Source organism: Heterodontus francisci, chromosome 7 (genome assembly GCF_036365525.1).
Source record: "Heterodontus francisci isolate sHetFra1 chromosome 7, sHetFra1.hap1, whole genome shotgun sequence".
NCBI lineage: Eukaryota > Metazoa > Chordata > Chondrichthyes > Heterodontiformes > Heterodontidae > Heterodontus > Heterodontus francisci.
In genome coordinates, this window is record NC_090377.1 from 61,144,630 (window position 1) to 61,170,420 (window position 25,791).

At 46.0% G+C, this 25,791-nt stretch overlaps 1 protein-coding gene across 1 annotated transcript in view; it reads left to right on the forward strand.

Annotated features, from left to right (window-relative positions):
• The window catches only part of LOC137372019 (coiled-coil domain-containing protein 148-like), a 174,584-nt gene that overhangs the window by 93,351 nt on the left and 55,442 nt on the right, over positions 1 to 25,791 (forward strand). Inside the window, exons 9-10 of the mRNA XM_068035288.1 lie at positions 7,005 to 7,143; positions 15,057 to 15,263. Coding sequence (XP_067891389.1) covers positions 7,005 to 7,143; positions 15,057 to 15,263 — 346 coding nt within the window. The remainder of the gene's footprint in view (positions 1 to 7,004; positions 7,144 to 15,056; positions 15,264 to 25,791) is intronic.

A 25,791-nucleotide genomic window follows, 5' to 3' on the forward strand; every position in this document is an offset into this window, starting at 1 on the left:
TGAGCTTGTACGACTGTATGAAATGGGGCAATTTTCATCTGCCTATCGCCCATTCATGCTGAAAATCGGATGGTCAGCAAATGATTTTTAAAAATCTCCCACCCAGGTTTCTATTTTAAGGTGATTTTAGACAAGAAGTCAGCAAATATGTCCAAGGATCAGTTTTGCATTGTGTCTTCAGAACAATGTGAAATTAATAGGTTGACTTATTGCCATATTTTCGTACATTTTTCTGCAGATATAGACACCTCTTTAGATGTCATTTCTGCTTCATGTTCAGTTAATTGTAGTTTTCTTACATAAACCAATAGCATGGAAATAATTCAGATGATTCTTTGTGATTCACTTGCCATACTGCAATTATTGATGTTGCAATAACAATACATTTTTATTAAAAAGCAACAAAGCCAAACCAGAAGTTGAAAAAAGGATGCCACACTAAAATGTTTACTAAAAATAAATGCTTCTTGCAATGTGGCACCACAGCTTGGTTCTATGGAAATATGGTATAAAAATGGCAAGCTACAGTTGTGTTTTTTTTAACAAACTTCTTCAGACTTCTTTTACTTTCAATTGCACTTGCTCAGTTCCTAGCTACAAAGGGAGGAAAAGGATGTAGTGACCCGTGACACCAGGGGCTGAAGTTTCAGGTCCCGCTGAGGATGGAAACGAGGCAGATGAGGCCTGAAAATACCAGCGCTGCTGGCTTGCCAGTTTCCCAACACCATTCCCGAGGGTTAAGCAGGATCACAATTTCGCCCAAACCTGATTAAGGCCAGTCATGGTGATTGAGAAGCTCATTAAGAGCAAGAGGTGTTGAGATTTTCATGGGGCGCACAGGTTGCATGCGCTATCTGGGGAAGGCCAGGTGAAGGGAGACAGGTACACAGTGGCGAACCAATCATGGCTTCCCTAGGGTATAACCTCGGACCCATAAAAGGAACGGCGCAGTGGGGAACACAGCCATTAACAAGTAGGTGCCCTTGGCACAGTGCAGGTGGCGGATGAGTGGGCAGTAAAGGCTCGAACAGTGTAGAGGGTTGACATCCTTCTGGCTTTGTGGGGGCATAAAAGCAGGGGGAAAGGCTGCCAAGGACAATTTGGTGGCCAGTTGACCACGAGGAAGGCTGCAGCTGACAATGGGGCATGATTCTGAGATTTTGGGCCTAGTGGCCCACGTGACGACGGGGAGCAACACTCTCCGCAGGAAAGGCGGATCCCTGGGCAGCAGGGGGCCAGAGGAGAGGAACGAAGGGCAGGAAGAACACAGAAGAACAAACAACCTCAGCATAAGGTCTACCAACCAAGATGGAGTTTCCTTGACATGACCGAGAACTAGTGCTGCAGGAGACTGCAACTCTCCAGGCAGATGGTTGCAGACATCTGTGCCCTTGTCACCAAGAACCTCACAGCACTGGTCACCATGCCCTGCCAGTAGCGATCAAAGTCTCTGTGGTCTTGACCTTCTTCACTTCTGGCTCCTTCCAAGGATTAGCTGTGGACCTTGGTAGCATGTTGCCAATGGCTGCACACCACTGCATCTCGCTGGTCACTGATGCCCTATTTACCAGGGCTGGATAGTGCATTCAGTTCACAACTGATGAGGCCTCACATGCCTAGAGGGCAGTGGACTTCGCTGCCATTGCTCTCAGGTGCAGGGCATCATCAATTGCAGCAATGTGGCTATCAAGGCACCCAGTGACTGGCCAGTAAGATCCATCAATAGGAAGAGCTTCCACTCCCTCAATGTCCAACTGGTCTATGACCACAACAAAAGCTTCCTGCATACGTCCACTCACTTTCCTGGAAGCTGCCACAACTCCTTCATCCTCTGCCCGTCCAGGCTGCTGCAGCTCTTCACTCCACCCCTCAAAGTTCATCAATGGATCCTCGGACAAGGGATATCCCTTGAAGAGATGGCTACTCACCCCTCTACAAAAGCCCCAGATGGAGGTACGGAGGCGCTACAATCAATGCCTTCTGCTCACTAATTCAACCATTGAGCAAGCCATTGGGCTTCTGAAGATGCCATTCTGGTGCCTGGACTTGTTGGGTGGCACCCTGCAGTACCTTTCTGCAAGGGTCTCGGCTGCCTCACTGTGCAGCTGGAGCACCTCGGTGTTCTGCATCCTATTTCCATTGCATAAGGTAATACTGGTGGATCCACGCCATCAAGACTGCCTTGAGCAGAGCTGAGGAGGTTCAGGAGTAGTGCGCTGTTTTGATGAAAACCGTACCCATGGAGTTCGGGTTGAAGAGGAACTGCTGTTGGGATGAGAATCAGTGGCTGCATGTTGGAAGAAAGAAGCTGGAGATCTACCTGAGGAGGTTGAGAGCTTTGAAGAACTGCATGGCTGTAAATGGTGCAGTATATGCTGAGTGGACTGCCCAGTAAACCCGTGAGATCTAACTTTGTATCTGATAGTTAATGTGTAGTTTTAAATATACATAATTGACCATGATTTGTTTGTTAATTTATGTTAATTTATGTTGATTTTGGTTTGATTTCTAAAGTAAAAGTGAAATCTTTCCCATTTTGTTTGTTTTATTGGGGTCATTCAGTAAATTTGGTTCTTTTGATTTGTTGATCTCCACGAGGGTGATAACACTACAAAGAGGCTCCAAAGGAGGAGGCCGAGGATGATGATAACGCCCCATGAGGGGTGGCACCCTCATCCTCTTTGGTGACAGCCTCAGCCCTTGGATGACTGGAGGGAGGAACCAGCTGGGGCACAACTGACATCCCCTCCAAATATCTCTGTGTCACCAGGGCTACTGATCGGTCCAGGCTAGATAGTGTGGCATACATCTTGTGGACATCTTTGCACCATTCCTGCATGCACTGTTATGTGCTGCTGCATATGGCTCTCCATGAGTTTGGCCATTCTCAATGGAGGAGCTTATGCATTTATCATCCTTAGCCATTGTGGCACACGTGAGCTGGATGGACTCCTTCATTCTCTGCCCACGGCCCCGCACTGTCTTAGGGTACTCCGACATGTGGGAACACATCTCCCACTGCTGGTCTAGGTTGAGCTTTCTTTATTATGACTCCTTAATGCATCTGTGTATCTGTGCCCAGCTGAGCAGGGCTGTGTCTGTCCTCGGTCCTCTGAGGGGAACTGCTCACAGCTGCCTCTGCCTCTGGCACCTTCTGCACTCTAGTGCTATGCTCTTCACCCCGTACCACCCTATCTAATTGTGCACGAGGATCCACCGAGGTGAGAGTATCTGCGCCAGTGGACGGTGTGCTTGGAAGGTGAGACAGTGCTTCTTTGGTTCCTTGGTGGTCATCTGGGACTGCTGATGGAGAGGGAGAAGGTCCCGTGGGGTTGACGTCTGAACCTGTGGGGGACATAAGAAGAGATCATGAGAACTAGCCTTGGCGAGCAGAAGCTTTTGCAAGTCTGAGATCTCCCAATGCAACTCAGTGTTGGGCGTACTGTCGAACTGGGTGGAGTGCATTTCCCCCTGTAATGCCCATCGCCATCATGAGTGCTCATGTCACTAGGGCCAGCTTCCTTCTGGTCCGTGATCCTGGCTAACTCCATCACTCGATTCTCCATTCCCATTATGATTTGAAAGTATGGCACTCTGTTTGGCCTGTTAGGATCTTTTCGTAGGTTTATATGCCCATTTCTTCTGCAAGGTCAAAAGAGAGTGTGATAATGCACTGCTGTCCTCTGTGGCCAATAGCACCGCCCCTATTCATAGAAGTTGCATGTTTTAATTCGTGAAGGTCCTCCATTTACAATCTATATTAATGACTTAGATGAAGAGACAGAGAATAATGTATCTAAGTTTGCTGATGATACAAAGGTAGGTGGAAAAATAAGCTGTGGGGAGGATACAGAGAGGCTGCAAAGAGATATAGACATATTAAGTGAGTGGACAACAAGATGGCAGATGGTGTATAATGTAGGGAAGTGTGAAGTTATTCACTCTGATGGTAAAACTAGAAAACCTGAATATTTTTTAAAAGGTGTGAAACTTGTAAATCTTGATGTTCAAAGAGACTTGGGTGTGCTTGTACAAGATATGCAGAAAGTTAGCATGCAGGTGCAGCAAGCAGTTAGGAAAGCAAATGGCATGTTGGACTTTATTGCAAGAGGATTGGAGTGCAGGAATAAGAAAGTCTCACTACAATTGTACAGGGTTTTGTGAGACCACATCTGGAGTACTGTGTGCAATTTTGGTCTCCACATTTAAGAAAGGATAGACTTGCATTGGAGGTGGTACAGCAAAGGTTTGCTAAAATGATCCCCGAGATGAGGGTGTTGTCCTATGATGACAGGCTGAGTAAATTGGGCCTATACTGTCTGGAGTTTAGAAGAATGAGAGGCGATCTCATTGAAACAGACCAGATTCTGAAGCGGCTTGATAGGGTGGACATTGAGAGATTGTTTATGGTGGTCGGGGAATCTAAAACACGGGCACAGTCTCAGAATAAGGGGCTGATCACTTAGGACTCAGGAGACATTACTTCACTCGGGGTTGTGAATTTTTGGAATTCTCTACCCCAGAGGGTTATGGATGCTCCATTGTTGAATACATTTAAGGCTGGGATAGATAGATTTTTGGTCTCTCGGGAATCAAGGGATAGGACAAGTGGGTGGGAAAGTGGAGTTAAAGGTTAAGATCAGCCACGACCGTATTGAATGGTGAAGCAGGCTTGATGGACCACGTGGTCTACTCCTGCTCCTATTTCTTGTGTTCAGCAGCACTATGGCTCTGAGCCATTCAGAAGTGTCAGCAAGTGCCCTGGGTGCATACTACTTTGTGTTCAGGAGCAGCATGTTCCCTGAGGCTCCTCAGCTGGTGTGTCTATTGGAGAATGATTTCACCCACCAACCCCCCCCCCCCCCCCCACCACGTGAGTGCCAGGGTGATCTTCCAGGCCACTGGCATAGGGTGACCCCCAAAACCCAGTGGTCACAACCAATCCTGCAGCAGTCGGTGATGGCCTCCCTGGAGCACTGCAGTCTTTGCTGATAATGCTGCTCAGACATTTGGAGGTAGCTGATTTGAGTCCGGTTCACACTCTGGCGCAGGTGGGCCCTTCCTGGCATGGCTGGTTGTTGTTGCTCATGTCGTGGAGCTTCATGGACAGGTGCAGCAGCCTGTTGGCCCACCCACTGTCTGAGGCACAGCATCACGCCACAGGGGTCCAAAAGTACAGGGTGAATGAGACCCATGCTAGGAAACCTGTGGATGCAGAGACGAGCAACTGAGCTTTTGCCAATGTCCTCGGCAGAGTTGTGATGGATCTCAAAGCCCAACCTTGCTGATGCCCCATGCTCTGTATCAGAAGTGTGAGCAGCCAAATTTGACACTGCAGTTTAGTGGCAGTGCAGCCTCACCCCAAACCCACATTGAACCCTTGCAGAGCCCCCCCGAGACCCCAAAGCCCTTGCAGAGCACACAGCAACACAGTCTGATAATGACCTTCAGACCCCCCCTCTCCCTTCTGCTATGCAGCATTGCTCAGGGCTGCCTCCCATTCGTGTCAATATGGCCCCTCACCTTGGTGCCACCAGGTTTTAATGGACGTGAACCCAAAGGCATATGAGTGCCGCCTGCTGTTATGAAATTGAGGGCCAATAATTAAATTGGAAATAATTTCATTTAAAACAGCAGTTCAGCAATTTAAAAAAGCTTCACATCGTGTTGGGACAGCAATGCCACTATGGTGCTTTCCCGCCAGAACCAACGTCACGATGCTGGATTTTTCGAGCGGACGATTCTGATGCGATTCGCTGTGCCCCCCCCACCATGCCACCATACCCACCTGCAACGGCTGCATTAAATTCTTCGCTCTGAGTTTAATAAGAGGATAAAACCAGGAAACTCTCACCTCTAGGGCTGGATTTTAAGAGGCCACTGCCAAATCGGCAGCGAGCTCAAAAATGGCGGGCCGCACGCCAAAGGGCTGCTGCAATCTTAAATGTGGTGGCTCATTTAAATAGCTGGGTGGCCCGCAACAATCCCCCTGCCCCAATCTCATGGAGGGGTCAAGCTGTCTGTCCCTGGCAATGGCGTCAGCTGCCTATGTGCAGATGCTGCTCCCATTTTTAAAGGGTAGCCAGCCCTGCCGCTGAATTTAAATTTTTAAAGACAGACCCCCCCAAAAAATTATACAAATAAATTTCTAATGCCCCATTCCTACGCCCCAGTAACAATTACATTAACTATTTGCCCTTCTCCCCACCCTCCCCCCCCCAAAAAACACTTAGCTTTAACATCTGACCTTTAACCCCCCCCCCAAACTGCACAGGTTTACAGTTCAACCCTTCTCACCATCCCCTATACCCATTACATTTATTTGACCCCGTTCCCCGCCCGCCCGCCCCCCCCCCCCCCCCAACAACGCCAACCACCAGACTGAAAATCTTATCTCCTCCCCCTTCCCACCAGTGTGGCGCCGCCTTTCCCTGGACGAGGATTAGAAGGCATGGGAGTGCCGGCTGCCACACCGAAGATCGCGGCAGGCTCTCAAGATCGCAGATAAGTGTATGTTCGTTCATCTTATTGATTTGGATATTTTTATTGTGGTCCCGTCACCCAGCGGTGGAGAGGGGTGAGGGGGCATCACCACGGAGCATTGCCGCTGCCGGGAGGATCGGGCCAGGCCCTCACGACGTCGAGGTTCGTGGTGGGCCTCATCCAGAGCCATCTTCAGGTCCCCGCCACGGAACCCAACACCTGGGGGAGCACAAGATACAGCCCATAGCATCTCCGGCTGAACTGCAGCTAAAGGCAACTTGGGTGCCTCGCAGAAAGCTTGAAAAGCATGAGGGAACCCAGGAGAGGCCTTTTAGAGGTGCACAATCATCAGAATTGGCTTCCAAGAGAATTTGTTGTTTGGAAATATTTCCTTCATTGTTCCAGCATTTCTAAAGCATCAATACACTGAGGAAATGCAGCCCAGTTAAGTTTTCCTTTCTTATATTGCAGTAATTCTTTTGTGTTTAACTTTATGGTTAAGGGCATTTTTTCTTTTTCAGGAACTGTGGATGGAATGAAGAAGAACATTGGACTTTTCAAGTTATTGTAGATCTGTACGCTAATGAAACAGAGAATCGAAACATGTTCTACATAGATATGTTGTTGAGGTTGCTGCCACACAAATCCAAGCAAGAACTGGTCAGTCCCTTATTTTGAATGTGGAGGAATATGTGTTTGGGATTTCAAAATCTTATTTCGAGATCATTTTCTCTTTGTTAGGATAAGCAACATATAACTGTTTGAGCTCAGTGAAATGTTCAGTGAACTTCTCCAGAAAACTGATCAAATTTGCAACAAATAGCTAACTGGGAAGAAAGTTGAATCTGAAGAGGCAGCCAAAGACCTAAAAAGCCAGATAGGTAAAAATCTGTAAATGGCAGATGAAATTCAATATTGATAAGTGTATGGAATTGTAAGTATTGGAAAAACTGGCCAACATACATTCTCTATGAACGGTATTGAAGTAACTATATAGCTATGGTTGAAGTAGCAAGATCTGGAGGTACTTGTAGAATCAGTGCTGAGCATTTCCATTTACTGTGGAGCAAATAGGCTGCTGAACTGTATTGCCAAAACGGTAGATTTGTGCTCAAATTGATCAGTGCTCAGATCAGAGTGCACCTTGAGCATTGTGTTCAGTTTTGGTCACCATTTACAAAAGAGACATTCAATGCTTAGAGATAGTCTAGAGACTGATGCCAAGAGTCAGAGGACTGAGCTCTGAAGGAAAGCTTGGCCCATTCAAACTTGAAGTTCAGCAACTAACTTCATCATTGGCAAACTATCGTTGGAGCTCCTGTGACTGTTACCCACTTTAAGGCATGAACTTGAACCTTATTGTTGTATTTCTGATTGTCGAAGGTTGCTCTTTCATTGAAATATTGCAGCTAGGTCATGACTTGTGGGTTCTGGATGTCATTGACGAATTCAAGGATTAGCTCATATGCCTTTTGATGGCATCTCCTTCATCAAGGATCCCACTATTGTCTGCCAGGCACTCAACTGTTGGCACTTTATGGATAGAGGTAGTCAGGCTACTTAACATGACATTGAGCAGTCACAGATGGTAATGTCAGTGTCATTAAGCTAGCAGGTTATGACACCTGAAATAAAAACAGAAAGTGCTGGAAAAACTCAACTCTGTTTCTCTCTCCACAGATGCTAACGTTTCAGGTCAGTGACCTTTCATCAGAACTAGCAAAGGTTAGAAATGTAATAGGTTTTAAACAAGGAAAGTGGGGGTGGCCGGGGTGGGGTGGGGGAGGTGGAAAAGAGAACAAAAGGCAAGATGTGTGAGAGGACAGAGGGCCGGAGAGATTAACTGACAAGGTCATGGGACAAAGGCAAAGAGAGTGTGCTAATGGTGTGATGAAAGACAAAGCATTAGTGCAGAGTGAGTGTTAATGACAGAATAATGAGCAGCCCCAGCCAAAAGCAAAACATGAAAAACACAGTAGACAGGCACATGGTTAAAAAAAAATGGAACAAAATAAAATTAAAATTAAAAAGGGCCAGTCATGCTCTGAAATTACTGAACTCAATGTTCAGTACGGAAGGCTGTAGCATGCCTAATTGGAAAATAAGGTGCTGTTCCTCGAGCTTGCGTTGATGTTCACTGGAACATTGCATCAGGCCCAGGACAGAGATGTGGGCATGAGAGCAGGGGGGTGTGTGGAAATGGCAAGCACCACTCTGCGATGTAGAATCAGGTCCTGGGGACGTATCACCCTTCAGCCCCATCGATTTCTCCAGTACAACCTTCTTACAATACTAATTTCCTTCAATTCCTCATTCTCCCTAGTCCCTTGGTTCTCTAATTCTGGGAGCTTTCTTGTATCTTTCTCAGTGAAGACAGACACAAAGTAATCATTAAGTTTGTCTGCCATTTCTCTATTCCCCATTATAAATTCTCCCGACTCTGCCTTAAATGGGCGACCCCTTATTTTTAAACAGTGACTCCTAGCTCTAGATTCTCCCACAAGGGGAAACATCATTTCCACATCCAACCTCTCAAGACCCCTCAGGATCTTATATATTTCAATCAAGTTGCCTCTTACTCTTCTAAATCCAGCGGATACAAGCCTACCATGTCCAATCTTTCCTCATAAGACAGCCCGCCCATTCCGGGTATTAGTCTAGTAAACCTTCTCTGTACTGTTTCCAATGCATTTACATCCTTCCTTAAATAAGCAGACCAGTACCGTACACAGTACTCCAGATGTGGTCTCACCAATGCCCTGTATAGCTGAAGCATAACCTCCCTACTTTTGTATTCAATTCCCCTTGCGATAAACGATAACATTTTATTAGCTTTCTTAATTACATGCTGTACCTGCATACTAACCTTTTGCGATTCATGCATTAAGACAGCCAGATCCCTCTGCATCTCAGAGCTCTGCAATCTCTCACCATTTAGATAACTTCTTCCTTCCAAAGTGGACAATTTCACACTTTCCTACATTCTACTGCACTTGCCAGATCTTTACCCACTCACTTAACCTATCCATAACCCTTTGTAGCCCCCTTATGTCCTCTTCATAAGTTACTTTCCTACCTAGCTTTGTGTCATCAGCAAATTTTGCAACCATACCTTCAGTCCCTTCATCTAAGTCATTTAGATTAATTGTAAAAAGTTGAGGCCCCAGCACAGATCCTTGTGGCACACCACTCGTTACATCTTGCCAACCAGAAATTGACCCATTAATGCCTACTCTCTGTTTCCTGTTAGCTAGCCAATCTTCTGTCCATGCTAATATGTTTCCCCCTACACCATTAGCTTTTATTTTCTGCAACAACCTTTGATGTGGCACCTTATCAAATGCCTTCTGGAAATCTAAGTACAATACATCCATCGGTTCCCCTTTATCCACAGCACATGTAACTCCCTCAAAGAACTCTAATAAATTGGTTAAACATTATTTCCCTTTCACAAAGCCATGTTGACTCTGCCTGATTACCTTAAATTTTTTCTAAACTCTAACGTCTTTAATAATAGCTTCTAACATTTTCCCTAAGACAGATGTTAAGCTAACTGGCCTGAAGTTTCCTGCTTTCTGTCTCCCTCGCTTTTTGAATAAAGGAGTTATATTCGCTATTTTCCAGTCTAACAGAACCTTCCCTAAATCTTGGGAATTTTGGAAAATTAACACTAACACATCAACTTTCCCACTTGCCACTTCTTTTAACACCCTAGGATGATGTCCATCAGGACCCGGGGACTTGTCAGCCTGCAGTTCCAACAATTTGTCAGTACCACTTCCCTGGTGATTGTAATTTTCTTGATTTCCTCCCTCCCTTCCATTTCCTGACTTACAGCTAATACTGGGATGTTACTTGTATCCTCAATAGTGTAGACCGATGTAAAATATCTGTTCAATTCATCGACCATCTCCTTATTATTCATTATTAATTCCCCAGACTCACTTTCCGTTGGACCAATGCTCACTTTGTTAACTCTTTTCTTTTTTAAAATATCTATAGGAACTCTTACTATCTGTCTTTATATTTCTAGATAGCTTTCTCTCGTACTTCAATTTGACCTTCCTTGTCAATCTTTTAGTCATTCTTTGCTGTTTTTTATATTCTGTCCAATCTTCTGACCTGCCCGTCATCTTTGCGCAACTATAGGCTTTTTCTTTAAATTTGATACTATCTTTAACTGTTTTAGTTAACCACGGATGGCGGGTCCCACCTTTTGGAATTTATCTTTCCCGTTAAAATGCTTCTATTCTGTGTATTCTGAAATATCCCCTTAAATGTCTGCCACTGCATTTCTATTGACCTATCCCTTAACCTAATTTGCCAGTTCACTTTAGCTAGCTCTGCTTTCATACCCTCATAATTGCCCTTATTTAAGTTTAAAATACTAGTCTTGGACTCACTCTTATTTCCCTCAAACTGAATGTAAAATTTAATCATATTATGATCGCAACTACCTAGGGGCGCCTTAACTATGAGGTCATTAATTAAGCCTGTAGAACTTTTACTGTCTGTTTTTATGTTTTTTGCTTGTTTATATTCATATTCTATTCTCTCTTTATTTATCAATATCTTGGTCCTCCTTTGCTGTATTCTAAAATCTTCCCAATGCTCAGGTTTACTGCTATTTCTGGCAACTTTATAGGCCTTTTCTTTTAATCTTATACAATCCTTAACTTCCTTTGTTAGCCACGGTTCACTGCCTTTTCTTTTTGGATTTTTGTGCCTTGAAGGGATGTATTGTTGCTGTAAACTATGTAATCATTCTTTAAAGGCTATCAATGTCATACCTTTTCATGTATTTTCCCAATCCACCTCAGCCAATTTGGCACTCATACCTTCGTAATCTTCTTTGTTCAAATTTAACACCCTGGCTTCAGATTGAACTACGTCACTTTCAAACATAATGTAAATTCTATCATATTATGGTCACTCCTCCCTAAAAGTTCTTTTACAACAAGATTATTAATTAACCCTTTCTCATTACATAACACTAGATCTGTTCTCTAGTCAGTTCCTCAACATACTGCTCTAGGAAATCATCCCTAACACACTCCAGAAACTCGTTCCCATAAGCATTAGTGCTCATTAGGTTTACCCAGTCTATATTCTATATGCAGAATGATGTCACCCATGATTACTGTATTACCCATGCTACATGCTTCTCTAATCTCCTGATTAATATCATGCCCCACACTCCCACCACTGTTTGGTGACCTATGAACAGGTCCTACCAATGTTTTCTGCCCCTTGCTGTTTTTTTAGCTCCACCCAAACAGACTCCATATTTTGTTCTTCTGATCTGCGATCATGCCTTACTAATGTACTGATCCCATCCCTTATTATCAGCGCAACCCCACCTCCTTTTCCTAAATGTCGAATATCCTTGAATATTCAGTTTCCAGTCTTGGTCACCCTGCAGCCATGCCTCCATAATGGCAATTAAATCATACCCATTTACCTCTATTTGTGCCTTTAAATCATCCACCTGGTTGAAAATGCTGCATACATTCAGGTAGAGAGCCCTTAACCTTGTGTTTTTGACATTATTCGGCATTCTAAGCCTAGTTGATATTCGCCTTTGTTTTGCCTGCCTTCTAATTTTGCTTGCTATTTTTCTACTTCCTGTTACCAACTTTGCTTCCTTCCAATTTAACCTACTCTCTTCAGGTTCCCATCCCCAAGCTAATTTAAACCCTCCCCAACAGCACTAGCAAATCTCCTTGGGAGGATATTAGTCCCTGTCCTGTTAAGGTGTAGCCTGTCCATCCTGCACAGATCCCACCTGTGCCAGAAGAGTTCCAAATGCCTCAGAAATCTGATTTCCTCTCTCCGACACCAATTCTCCAGCCATGTATTCAATCGACCAATCTTCCTATTCCTATGCTCACTTGCACGTGGCACTAGGAGTAATCCTGAGATTGCTGCTCTTAAGGTCCTGCTTTTTAATTTCCTTCCTAATTCCCCAAAATCTGCTTGTAGGACTTCATCTCTCTTCCTATCTATGTCATTGGTAGGCATGCGGACCATGACCTCTGGCTGTTCACCCTCCCCAAGAAGGATGTCCTGCAGCCCCTCCATGACATCCTTGACCCTGGCACCAGGGAGGCAACACACCATCCTGGAGTCACATTTACTGCCGCAGAAATAGGATCATAGAAAGTTTAAAGCACAGAAAGAGGCCACTTGGCCCATTGTTTCTGTGCCACCCAAAAAATGATCCACCTATTCTAATCCCACCTTCCAGCATTTGGTCCATAGCCCTGCAGATTACGGCGCTTGAGGTGCATATCCAACTCCTGTTGAATGAGTTGGGGGTTCCTGCCACAACTACCCTTTCAGACAGTGAATTCCGGACCCCCACCGCCCTCTGGGTGAAAAAGTTTTTCCTCATCTTCCCTTTAATTTTTCTACCAATCACTTTAAATCTATGTCCCCTCGTCACTGACCTCTCTGCTAAGGTGAATATCTCTTCACCTCCACTCTATTCAGGCCCCTCAAAACTTTGTCCATTTCAATCAGATCTCCCCTCAGCCTTCTCTGTTCCAAGAAGAATAACCCCAGCCTATCCAATCTTTCCTCATAGCTGCATTTTTCCAGTCCTGGCAACATTCTGGTAAACATGCCCATCAAAAGCATTGAGCTTCAGCTAGTGCATGTGGAAACCTGTGGTTGTGCAGAGGGTTACGCAAGTGATGCCACTGAAATTCAGAACATCCAAATAGTCGATGGTAATGTCTGCCGAAACCTGGCCATCCCCATCTACATGGTGTTTCCTCGGCTTTTTACCTGCCCCACACTGGAAACAACCAATTTCAAAGTTGAATTTGAGGTGAACATTGTGGTGGTTCTCCAGGATGACCATCTGATCACTGAGAATTTTACATTTAAAGTCTACCGGTTTTGAGTTTCGCAGAGAGCAGAGTGATTGTCGTTGATGATGTGATATCCAATTTCACAGATGACGACTGACTGCGTTGTTGAAAACTAGTTCACATTCCATTTTGAAAAGCTCATTTCATATGACATTTGCCCTATGATTGATTGGCACGTACCTTTTTGAGAAATGGAGAATTGTGTTCTTTTTTAAAATAAATATTTGCACATTACGTTTCCCAACTATGCAATTTATATTTGGAAGTATGATGTATACATATTAAACATATTAAAACTAAAAAAAAAAATGGCAGCACAGTGGCGCAGTGGTTTGCACCGCAGCCTCACAGCTCTAGCGACCCGGGTTCAGTTCTGCCTGTGCCGAGTTTGCAAGTTCTCCCTGTGACCGCGTGGGTTTCCGCCGGGTGCTCCGGTTTCCTCCCACAGCCAAAGACCTGCAGGTTGATAGGTAAATTGGCCATGTAAATTTCCCCTAGTGTCGGTAGGTGGTAGGAGAATTAAGGGAAGGTGGGGATGTGGTAGGGAATATGGAATTAATGTAGGATTAGTATAAATGGGTGGTTGTTGGTCGGCATAGACTCAGTGGGCCGAAGGACCTGTTTCAGTGCTATATCTCTCTATGACTCTATAACTCCTAACCAGACTCAGCAGTTCTCAGTTCAAATTAGCGGAAGTAAAATTTGAGACTGATATCAGGAGGCATTGTCCTCATACAGAGCAATCAACATGTGGATTTAGTGAAGATAAACCATGGACTCGTTTAAAAAGGGACTGGTTTCCAGGATATGGTTTAGACTGTGTTCTCCACAAGTCTTGCTGCTACAAGATGCACTGCAGCAACTCACCAAGGCTCCTTCGACAGCACCTTCCAAACCCGCGACCTCTACCTCCTAGAAGGACAAGGGCAGCAGGTGCATGGGGACACCACCACCTGCCCATTCCTCTCCAAGCCATACACCATCCTGACTTGGAACTATATCGCTGTTCCATCACTGTCGCTGGGTCAAAATCCTGGAACTCTGTTCCTAACCGCACTGTTGGTATACCTGCACTCCAAGGACTGCAGTGGTTCAAGAAGGTGCTCACCACCACCTTCTCAAGGGCAATAAATGCTGGCCTAGCCAGTGATGCCCACATCTCATGAATGAATTTTTTAAAAATCTGATGAGGGACCCACTTTTGAATACACAAATAGAGTTTCCACCTGCTTTGGCTGGGAGTTTCCACTATACATTGCAGACTTGATTGGGAAATCTGTAGAATGGGTGGAAATCAGCTTCAATGAGTTTGGGCAGTTTCAATCTAGTGAACCAACGTCAATAGAACAAACGTGTTCCTAATTTGTATTAATTAATATGACTAGTATGGGAAATGGAAATTCCACGCTGGTGTAGTAATGCATTGCTGTTCTGAAACTGGGATTAATGTATATTATTGGAGCAGTGTGAAGCATGCTTTACATCTGTCTTGAGTTCGGAGTAGCTGACATTGTCTTAAAAGGTGATTAAGTATTCCATCCTTCAACTTGATGAGCAAAACTTTGTCCAATGTAATTTAGTATCATATGTATGTATTCCTTTTAAGATTTTTGTAGCAGAGTTTGGAACAGTACTAATAGGGAAGACAAGTGTGTCCCAAAAGTGATTTTTGAGAAAGTAATGAAATCTTTGTTCCAGATTGATCACTGGAGATTATGGGATGGATTTCAATTTAAAAAAAAGCACCGGAGGGTTCTAATTCAGAGCTGGGCCCGCGACAAGAAAGACTTGCTGATGAAGACGGTGATGATATTTGCTGAAGCCTGTATTGCTCATGAGGCTGATATGTTGCTGGCAAATGACAGACGGAAGCAGCAGGAAATCTGTGCTGAATTAAACCACAAGGTGAGCAGAAACATTGCTTTATACAGACATCACAATCTGGCTGTAGACCAAACTGGAATTTTTCTGTGTATTAATTTCACATGAATATTTAAGATAATTTGATTCTCACTATCCCCTTGCATGGCTGCCTCTCCATTCATCATTCCTTCACAGTGGCAGATCTAGTGATGTTTAGTTGCATGTGAATATTTACATCTTCAGTGTCGAGATGACTTTCTGACAATGAATAAATCAAGGTAAAGTTGTATGAAGGTAGTTTATAATTTCAATTTTTTACCAAAGCTGAGTCCTTACTCCTTGCAGCCTGATCTGGTGAGAAATATTGTTCTTAGATCAGCGTCATTTGGATTTCTACACATTGCTTGGAATTCATTGGCAGTATTCCTTCAAGAAACAGACTGAAGATCTTTTTCAAAGCAATACTAAGAATAAACAGAAATTTTACTTTAGGATCAACATTAAGGATTTAGCTTCAGATGAAGCAAATTTCATTTAAAGCAAGCTTTTTTTTGAACCATTAAGTTCAGTGCCTGAAAAAGCCCTGTTAAGATGCCAACCAGATTAATGCCAAACTAATGCTTTCAAACTATGTGAAGATAAGGGATTATGATCATGGGTATTAAGTTTCATAGGATACGATTTTAGAATTTTTCAACAGCTGTTTAGAATCTTAAATACTTCATAGTGTTTTAAATATATGCAATTAAGATCAACTCTTGAGTTTGGAGACTGGGGGCAGGATTTTACCTCCGGGGTTGGGAAACTGACATTGGGACCGTTTTCTGGTCCTGACCCTGTCCTAGGGGGGAAGTAGTCAGAGCCCATGATTTTTGCAGAGGCGGGTTGCTACTTGGCTAAAGGGCGTGTTGGGCCGCCAATTAGCGGCTGTGGTTACTGGATGGAGGCGTAACTGCTGAAGTGCGGGCCTGATTTAAAGGCATTACGGCAGCCATTACTGAGGCTGCCGTTTAAAAGAAGAAATACAAGAACCAGGGAGACAGGAGGAGAGGCGGGCCTGGCATCCTGGGAAGCACTGCCCCTCACTTCTCAGATGCTGACCTCGAGGTCCTCCTGGAGGCTGTGAGGGAGAGGAGGGAGGTCCTCTTTTCAGAGGGTGAAAAGAGAAGGCCACCCAGCCAAACAATGCAGGCATAGCCAGAGGTGGCTAAAAAAGACAGCAGCAAAAATGTGGTCCTTAGGAACTGGGTCCATTGCAGTAAAAGATTCAATAACCATCCTCACGTTGGCAAAGTAAGTGTAATGCAACACCCTGATAACAGGCCTCTGGGTATTCAACCTCCAGCAGACATACCAGCTGAGGATCCGGAGGGTGCATACTGCTCCTGAACATGGGAGTAATGTGTGCCCACGGTACTTACTGACTTGTCAGAAAGGCTCAGAGCTCTAGTACTGTTGAGGAACTGCAAGCACTGATGCATGCAGATTCTTAGATATATGAGCCGCTGGCATTGGTCAGAGAGGTCAGCAGGGCCTTACCTCGCTTTCTTTTGTCCTTACAGGAGAAAAGGGAACATAATGCCAAGAGCACTGCCATCAAGGAGGGTGCCATGGAAGTCGCTACGATAGCCCTGCAGGACCAACCCGTAAGGAGAGATGGGCATGCTTGGAGGAGAGGGTGAAATATATTCCATTCTGTTGATGAGTGCATTCCCGCGTGTCCCAACAGAATGCCAAAGACTCAGCTGCACTGGGAAACCTCAGCACAGCAGAGGGTTCTGCTGTCAAAGGCTCGTTCTCACAATCTCCTTCTTCTGTTTCTCTTAGGTTCTGCTGTGGAGGGGGAATGCCTGAGTCCTGTCATGGCACCAGAGCTACCACAACAGACCTCCACAGCAGAGCCAGCACCATCACATTCCACAAGCACACCCTCCACCAGCGCAGATACACATATCGGTGGGGTCCTTGCACATGGTAAGAAAGGATGGCACTGGCTGAAGAGCGCAGCACCAGGGAGCAAGAAGAGGTGAGAGAGGCAGAGGCAGCTGTGGGCAGTGCCCCTCAGAGGATGGAGGACAGACACAACCCTGCTCAGCTGTGCCCAGATGCTGGGCCTCTGAAGTCACAACAAAAGGAGATGCTGCTTAGATCAGAAGCAACAGATGTGCACCCACATGTCTGAGTTCCCTGAGGCAGCGAAGGATCATGGGCTGAGAATGGAGTCATTCAGCTCATGTGCACCAGCATGGCTCAGAGCTTTGAATGCATGAGCTCCTCCATTGCGAGGGTGGCCAATCTCATGGAGAGCCGTATGTGGCAGCAATCTGAGTGCGTGCAGGAGCAGTGAACTGACATGCGCAGAATCTATGCAATGCTCTAGCGTGGACCAGTCAGTGGCATTGGTGGCGCAAATTTGCATAGAATGGGAGATTTTTATTCGTTCATGGGATGTGGGCGTTGCTGGCTAAGCCAGCAATTTATTGCCCATCCCTAATTGCCCTTGAGAAGGTGGTGATGAGCTGCTTTCTTGAACCGCTGCAGTCCATTTGGGGTAGGTATACCCACAGTGCTGTTAGGAAGGGAGCTCCAGGATTTTGACCCAGCGACAGTGAAGGAACGGCAGTATAGTTCCAAGTCAGGATGGTGTGTGACTTGGAGGGGAACTTGCAGCTGGTGGTGCTCCCATGCATTTGCTGCCCTTGTCCTTCTAGTTGGTAGAGTTCGTGGGTTTGGAAGGTTCTGTCTAAGGAGCCTTGGTGCGTTGCTACAGTGCATCTTGTAGATGGTACACACTGCTGCCACTGTGCGTCAGTGGTGAAGGGAGTGAATGTTTGTGGATGGTGTGCCAATCAAGCAGGCTGCTTTGTCCTGGATGGTGTCGAGCTTCTTGAGTGTTGTTGGAGCTGCACCTATCCAGGCAAGTGAAGAGTATTCCATCTCACTCCTGACCTGTGCCTTGTAGATGGTGGACAGGATTTGGGGAGTCAAGAGGTGAGTTACTCGCCGCAGGATTCCTAGCCTTTGACCTGCTCTTGTAGCTGTGGTATTTATATGGCTACTTCAGTTCAGTTTCTGGTCAATGATAACCCCCAGGATGTTGATCGTGGGGGATTCAGTGTTTATAATGCCATTGAATGTCAAGGGGAGATGGTTAGATTCTCTCTTGTTGGAGATGGTCATTACCTGGCACTTGTGTGGTGCAAATGTTACTTGCCACTTATCAGCCCAAGCCTGGATATTGTCTCGGTCTTGCTGCATTTCTACACAGACTGCTTCAGTATCTGAGGAGTCACGAATGGTGCTGAACATTGTGCAATCATCAGCGAACAATCCACTTCTGACCTTATGATTGAAGGAAGGCCATTAATGAAGCAGGTGAAGATGGTTGGGCCTAGGACACTACCCTGCAGTGATGTCCTGGAGCTGAGATGATTGACCTCCAACAACCACAACCATCTTCCTTTGTGCTAGGTATGACGCCAACCAGCGGAGAGTTTTCCCCTGATTCCCCTTGACTTCAGTTTTGCTAGGGCTCCTTGATGCCATACACGGTCAAATGCTGCCTTGATGTCAAGGGCAGTCACCCTCACCTCACCTCTTGAGTTCAGCTCTTTTGTCCATGTTTGAACCAAGGCTGTAATGAGGTCAGGTGCTGAGTGGCCCTGGCAGAACCCAAACTGAGCATCAGTGAGCAGGTTATTGCTGAGCAAGTGCCGCTTGATAGCACTGTCGATGACATCTTCCATCACTTTACTGATGATTGAGAGTATACTGATCAGGTGGTAATTGGCCGGGTTGGACTTGTCATGCTTTTTGTGTACAGGACATATCTGTGCAATTTTCAACATTGCCGGGTAGATGCCAGTGTTGTAGCTGTACTGGAACAGCTTGGCTAGGAACGCGGCTAGTTCTGGAGCACAGGTTTTCAGCACTATTGCCGGAATATTATCAGTATCCAGTGCCTTCAGTTGTTTCTTGATATCACGCGGAGTGAATCAAATTGGCTGAAGTCCTGCATCTGTGATGCTGGGGGCTTCAGGGGGAGGTCGAGATGAATCATCAACTCGGCACTTCTGCAGAAGATTGTTGCAAATGCTTCAGCCTTATCTTTGGCACTGATGTGCTGGGCTCCCCCAACATTGAGGATGGGGATATTTGTGGAGCCACCTCCTCCAGTTAGTTGTTTAATTGTCCACCACCATTCACGGTTGGATGTGGAAAGTCTGCAGAGCTTAGATCTGATCCATTGGTTATGGGATCGCTTAGCTCTGTCAATCGCATGCTGCTTATGTAGTTTGGCACGCAAGAATCCTGTGTTGTCGTTTCACCAGGTTGACACCTCATTTTGAGGTATGAATGGTGTTGCTCCTGGCACGCCCTCCTCCACTCTTGGATTGGTCTCCTGGCTTGATGGTAACGGTGGATTGGGGAATATGCTGGGCCATGAGGTTACAGATCGTGGTTGAGTACAATTCTGCTGCTGTTGATGGCCCATAGCGCCTCATGGATGCCCAGTTTTGCATTGCTAGATCTGTTCGAAATCTATTCCGTTTAGCACAGTGGTTTTTTAGTTTTAGAGATACAGCACTGAAACAGGCCCTTCGGCCCACCGAGTCTGTGCCGACCATCAACCACCCATTTATACTAATCCTACACTAATTCCATATTCCTACCACATCCCCACCTGTCCCTATATTTCCCTACCACTTACCTATACTAGGGGCAATTTATAATGGCCAATTCACCTATCAACCTGCAAGTCTTTGGCATGTGGAAGGAAACCGGAGCACCCGGAGGAAACCCACGCAGACACAGGGTGAACTTGCAAACTCCACACAGGCAGTACCCAGAATTGAACCCGGGTCGCTGGAGCTGTGAGGCTGCGGTGCTAACCACTGCGCCACTGTGCTGCCCCAACACAATGGAGGGTACCCTCAATGTGATGGCAGGACTTCGTCTCCATAAGGACTGTGCGGTGGTCACTCCCACCAATACTGTCATGGACAGATGCATCTGCGACAGACAGATTGATGAGGATGAGGTCGAGTACATTTTTCCCTCTTGTTGGTTCCCTCACCATCTGCTGCATACCCAGTCTAGCAACTATGTCCTTTAGGACTCGGCCAGCTTGGTCAGTAGTGGTGCTACCGAGCACTCTTGGTGATGGACATTGACGTCCCCAGAGTACATTCTGCGCCCTTGCCTCCCTCAGTGCTTCTTCCAAGTGGTGATCAACATGGAGGAGTACTGATTCATCAGCTGAGGGAGGGTGGTAGGTGTTAATCAGCAGGAGGTTTCCCTGCCCATGTTTGACCTGATGCCATGGGACTTCATGAAGTCCGGAGTCAATGTTCAGGACTTTCAGGGCAACTCCCTCAATTGAATGAATGAATGATTGAATGAACGCCCTTCCTGTTGATGAAGGTCACTGGCTGGTCCATGGGATGGCCACATGCGTGAAACTATTACGCTTAGCACCTGTGGGAATCCAAATATGGCCCCAAAACTGATGGCCCTCCTGGCCTGACTGTTCGGGTTGGTCCGCTACTGGACCTAGTCGCCGGCCCTCTTGAACAGGGCATTGTTCACTTCCTTGATGCAGTGGTATGCTGCGGCCTATGAAACCCCACACATGTTCTCGGTGAATCTCTGGAAAGATCCAGATGCGTTGAAGTTTAGTGCTACGGTAATCATTAGGGCCACTGGCATTGGGTGGCCCCCAAAACCTAGAGGTTGCAAATGATCCTGCAGTAAGGCCACATAAGTTGGTGGCAGCCTCTCTGGAGAGCTGTTGTCTTCGCTGACAGTGTCGCTTGGACATTTGGAGGTTGGTGATGCGAGTCTTGCAGATTCTTTGGCATACGTGGACCCTTCTTGGCCTGGCCGGCTGCTGCTGCTCTCGTTGTCAAGCTTCAGGGCTAGACGCAGCTGCCTCTTGTGCCTACTTCCAATAGAGGCACCTCAACACGCCAAGTAGATCCAAAAACACAGGGTGGATGAAACCCATGGCAAGTGACCTGGTGCTTTCCAATCACTTCAGATGCAGAGACGACCTGCCTTGGCAACTGTGTTTATCATTATTTGCTCAACAGAGTGCCTGATGTGCCTCAAGACTAAAAGTTATTGTTGGGTTACCATCTTTTTCCAGCAGTGTGAGTCACCACACATCGTAACACAACATTTATGATACCCTCTAATGCCCATTCACACCCAACTTAAATCTTTGCAGAGCCCCCGATACACACCACTCCTTTCAGAGCCCTCGATACACACAACCCCCTTGCAGACCCGACATCTGCAGAGCAGCAATGGCTGCAGAACACCCCCATCTACTCCTGTGCTGCAATGGTCAGGATAACTCCCTGTCTCGGCACTGAAGCCTCTCGCCTCGGTGCCGCTAGCTTTTAATTGTCGCAAAGCTGAAGGCACGAGTGTTTCACGCCATTCACAAGAGCACTGTCCACTCATTAAATCGGAGATAATTACATTTAAATTCATGTTTAAACACCATTTCACCAATTTAAATTAGGTTCCTGTTGCATTGTGGCGTCAATACCGCCATGGTACTTCCCCAACTCTGACAAAATCGGGAAACTACGGAACGATGCAGAATTTCAGGGCGGACAGCCTCACTGCAATTCTCTGTCCTCCCACACCACCAAACTTGCCTTAAACAGCCGCACAAAATTCAGACCATTGTAAATATTGACACGGGACTCCAGATGTGTGAGTTTCTGTTCTTTAGTGGTGAGACTGGAAAAGAGGGAAGAAGTGGTGAAGGGAAGCAAAGGTCTTTGAAGGGGAACAATGAGACTGCTGGACAGATGTGCATCATTCGTTGGTAGTAAGAATTGATCCATTCAAGGCTGTGTCTTCAATGGCAGTGTTCTCGCAAGCAGCTCAAAGTGAGTTCCAGAGCATGGCATCCACCTGGGTTAGAAGGGTTCAGCTGAAATGTGCCTGGATCAGATGCTGCCTGACGTTGACAACATCCTGATGAGACCCTCGAGTCCTGTGCTGGGCCCGGCCACCTCCCTGCATGGCCAGGGCACCTCTCTGCTTTGCATCTGCATCCTGCTTCTCCTCCTCGTCCTCTGATGAGCTGTGTCCTTCCAGGGCATCACCCTCTTCAAGGTCCATACCTCTCTGGCTATCTATGATATGGAGAGCGCAGCAGACCGCCATGATTCGCAAGACCCTTGTAGGAGTGTACTGCAGGATGTCAACCAGTCCAGGCACTGGAACCACATTTTCAGGAGCCCGATGGCCTGCTTGATGGTGGTTCTTGTGAGCAGTTGGCTTTGGTTATAGAGCCTCTGTGCCACTGTCTTTTGGGTAATGTAAAGGGATGAGCAGTCATCTCTTCAAGGGATATTCCTTGTCCCTTAGAATCCATTCACAAATTTTAGGGGTGATATGAAGAGCTGCAGCATCCTCGACTGCTGGAGGATTAAGGCTTTGTGGCAGGTGCCAGGATAGCGAGCGTACAGTTGCATGAAGCTCTTGCTGTGGTTGCAGACCAGCTGAACATTTGGGGAGTGGAAACCCTTCCTGTTGATGAATCTCACTGGCTGCTTATTTGACGCCTTGTTGGCCACATGGGTGCAATCAAAAATGCCCTGCACCTCCGGGAATCCAGTGATGGAGGTGAATCCCACTGCCCTTTGTGACTGCAAGGTCCCATCTGTCTGAAATTGTGTGCACTGCCCAGCTTTTGGCAAATAGGACATCAGTGACCTTCAAGATGCCGTAGCGTGCTGCTGCTTGCAAGACACCACCAAAATCTGCTGCTGATCCTTGGAAGGAGCGAGAGATGAAGATGTTCAGCTACTGGCAGGGCATGGCGAGCAGTGCTGTGAGGTGTGAATTCTTCTGCCACAAGGGCACAAATCTCAGTGACCATCTGCCTGGAAAGGCATAATCTCCTGTGGCACTCTTTCTCCAACATGTCCAGGTAGCAATGTCTTGGCAGTACACACGATATTGCGGGTATGGCTTCCCTTGCGAACTTGCCCCTTGTCCCTCTTTTCTGCCCTTCTCTTGCTTGGGGCTTTGCCTGTGCTGCTGACGATGTTGATCCTCTTTACCACTCGATCAATATCTGAAAACTGTAATCACATGTCCAGCTGTTGCCTACTTGGGCTCAGCTGCTCTCACAATAATTTCTGGAACCCGAGCCCCCTCCTCTCATGTCCACGGAATGCCAGGAGGGCCATGACCCCTCCACTGCCCGAGCACGTACAGATCACACTCCCTGCAACCTCTGCACACCCGATGGCACCTAATTTCATGGTGTGGCCATGACTGGCTCTCTGCTGCCTTCATGCACCAGTACTGTCCCTAATCCAGCATGCACCCTGTGCACCCCCACCAAAATGCCAAACTGGCCCTTAACGAGCAGACAATGAGCTCGTTATCAAAATTGATGAGCCTCATTTCCAAATTCGGTGCTTTTCCAGGGCCCGCCTTCCTCTGTCCTCGGGAAAATCGCCAGTGGCAGGAACGGTGACATAAAACTGGTATGCTGGCCGGCTGTACTAATTGTTGCAATTTCCCATTCTCAAACAGGCCCTAAAAATCCTGCCCTGGGATTTTCTAGTAATGAGTTAGGATTAATAAGAGATTGTGTAGTTAAGGATCCTCGAGGGGGTAGCGATCACAACATGGTGGAATTTCAAATTCAGTTTGAGGGCGAGCAACTGTGGTCTCAAACCAGTGTCCTCAACTTAAACAAGGGCAATTACAGAGGTATGAAGAAAGAGTTGTCTAAAGTGGGCTGGGAAAATAGACCGAGGGGAAGGTCAGTGGATGAGCAGTGGCAGACATTTAAGCAGATATTTCGTAACGCTCAGCAAAAATTTATCCCGGTCAAAAAGAAGGACTCGATGAGGAGGATGAACCACCCATGGTTAACAAAGGCAGTCAAGGAGAGTATCCAATCTAAAACTAAGGCATACAAAGCGGCGAATACTAGTGCTAGGCCAGAGGATTGGGAATTTTTTAGGAACCAGCATCGGGCGGCTAAAAAGCTAATAAAGAGGGAGAAAATTGATTATGAAAGTAAGTTGGCAAGAAATATAAAAACAAACACCAAGAACTTCTACGGGTGTATAAAAAGAGAGTAGCTAAAGTGAGCGTGGGACCCTTGGAGGATGCGACTGGAGAATTGATAACGGGGAACAGAGAAATGGCAGATAATTTAAACCAATATTTTGCATCGGTCTTCACAGTGGAGGACACTATAAACATCCCACAGATATCCGATAAGCAAGGAGCTAATGGGAGGAAAGATCTTGTAGCAGTCTCTATCACGAGAGACAAAATATTTGACAAACTAATGGGACTAAAAGCAGACAAGTCGCCAGGACCTGATGGCCTTCATCCAAGGGTTTTAAAGGAAGTGGCTGCAGAGATAGTGGTGGCATTGGTCGAAATATTCCAGAACTCACTGGATTCCGGGAGGGTCCCAGCAGATTGGAAAACCGCTAATGCGACGCCCCTGTTCAGGAAGGGAGGGAGACAAAAAGCAGGAAACTATAGGCCAGTCAGCCTAACATCGGTCGTTGGGAAAATGCTAAAGTCCACTATTAAGAAAGAAATAGCAGGACGTTTAGAAAAGCTTAACACAATAAAACAGAGTCAACATGGTTTTGTGAAAGGGAAATCATGTTTGACAAATTTGCTAGAGTTCTTTGAGGATATAACAAGCAGAGTTGATAAAGGGGAACCGGTAGATGTAGTGTATTTGGATTTCCAGAAGTCATTCAATAAGGTGCCACATAAAAGATTATTGCACAAGATAGGAGCTCACGGTATTGGGGGTAATGTATTAGCATGGATTGAGGATTGGTTAACTCACAGAAGACAGAGAGTCAGATTAATGGGTCTTTTTCAGGTTGGAAAGACATAACTAGTGGAGTGCCACGAAGATCAGTCCTAAAGCCTCAATTATTTACTATCTATATTAATGACTTGGAGGAGGGGGCAGAGTGTAATATATCCAAATTTGCTGATGATACCAAAATAGGTGGGAGGGTATGGTGTGATGAGGACATAAGGAATCTGCAAGGGGATATAGATTGGTTAAGTGAGTGGGCAAAAACTAGGCAGATGGAGTTTAATGTAGGAAAGCGTGAGGTCATGCACTTTGGTAGAAAGAATCAAAAGGCAGACTTTTATTTAAATGGAGAGAGACTCCAAAAAAGTGCAGCACAGAGGGATCTGGGTGTTCTTGTGCATGAAACACAAAAAGTTAGCATGCAGGTGCAGCAAGTAATTAAGAAGGCAAATGGAATTTTGGCCTTTATTGCTAGGGGGTTGGCGTTTAAAAATAGGGAAGTCTTGTTACAACTGTACAGGGTGTTGGTGAGGCCGCACCTGGAGTTCTGTGTACAGTTTTGGTCCCTGAATTTAAGAAAGGATATACTGGCATTGGAGGCAGTTCAAAAGGGATTCACTCTGCTGATTCCTGGGATGAAGGGGTTGACTTATCAAGAACGGCTAAACAGGTTAGGCCTTTATTCAATAGAGTTTAGAAGAATGAGGGGTGATCTTATTGAAACGTACAAGA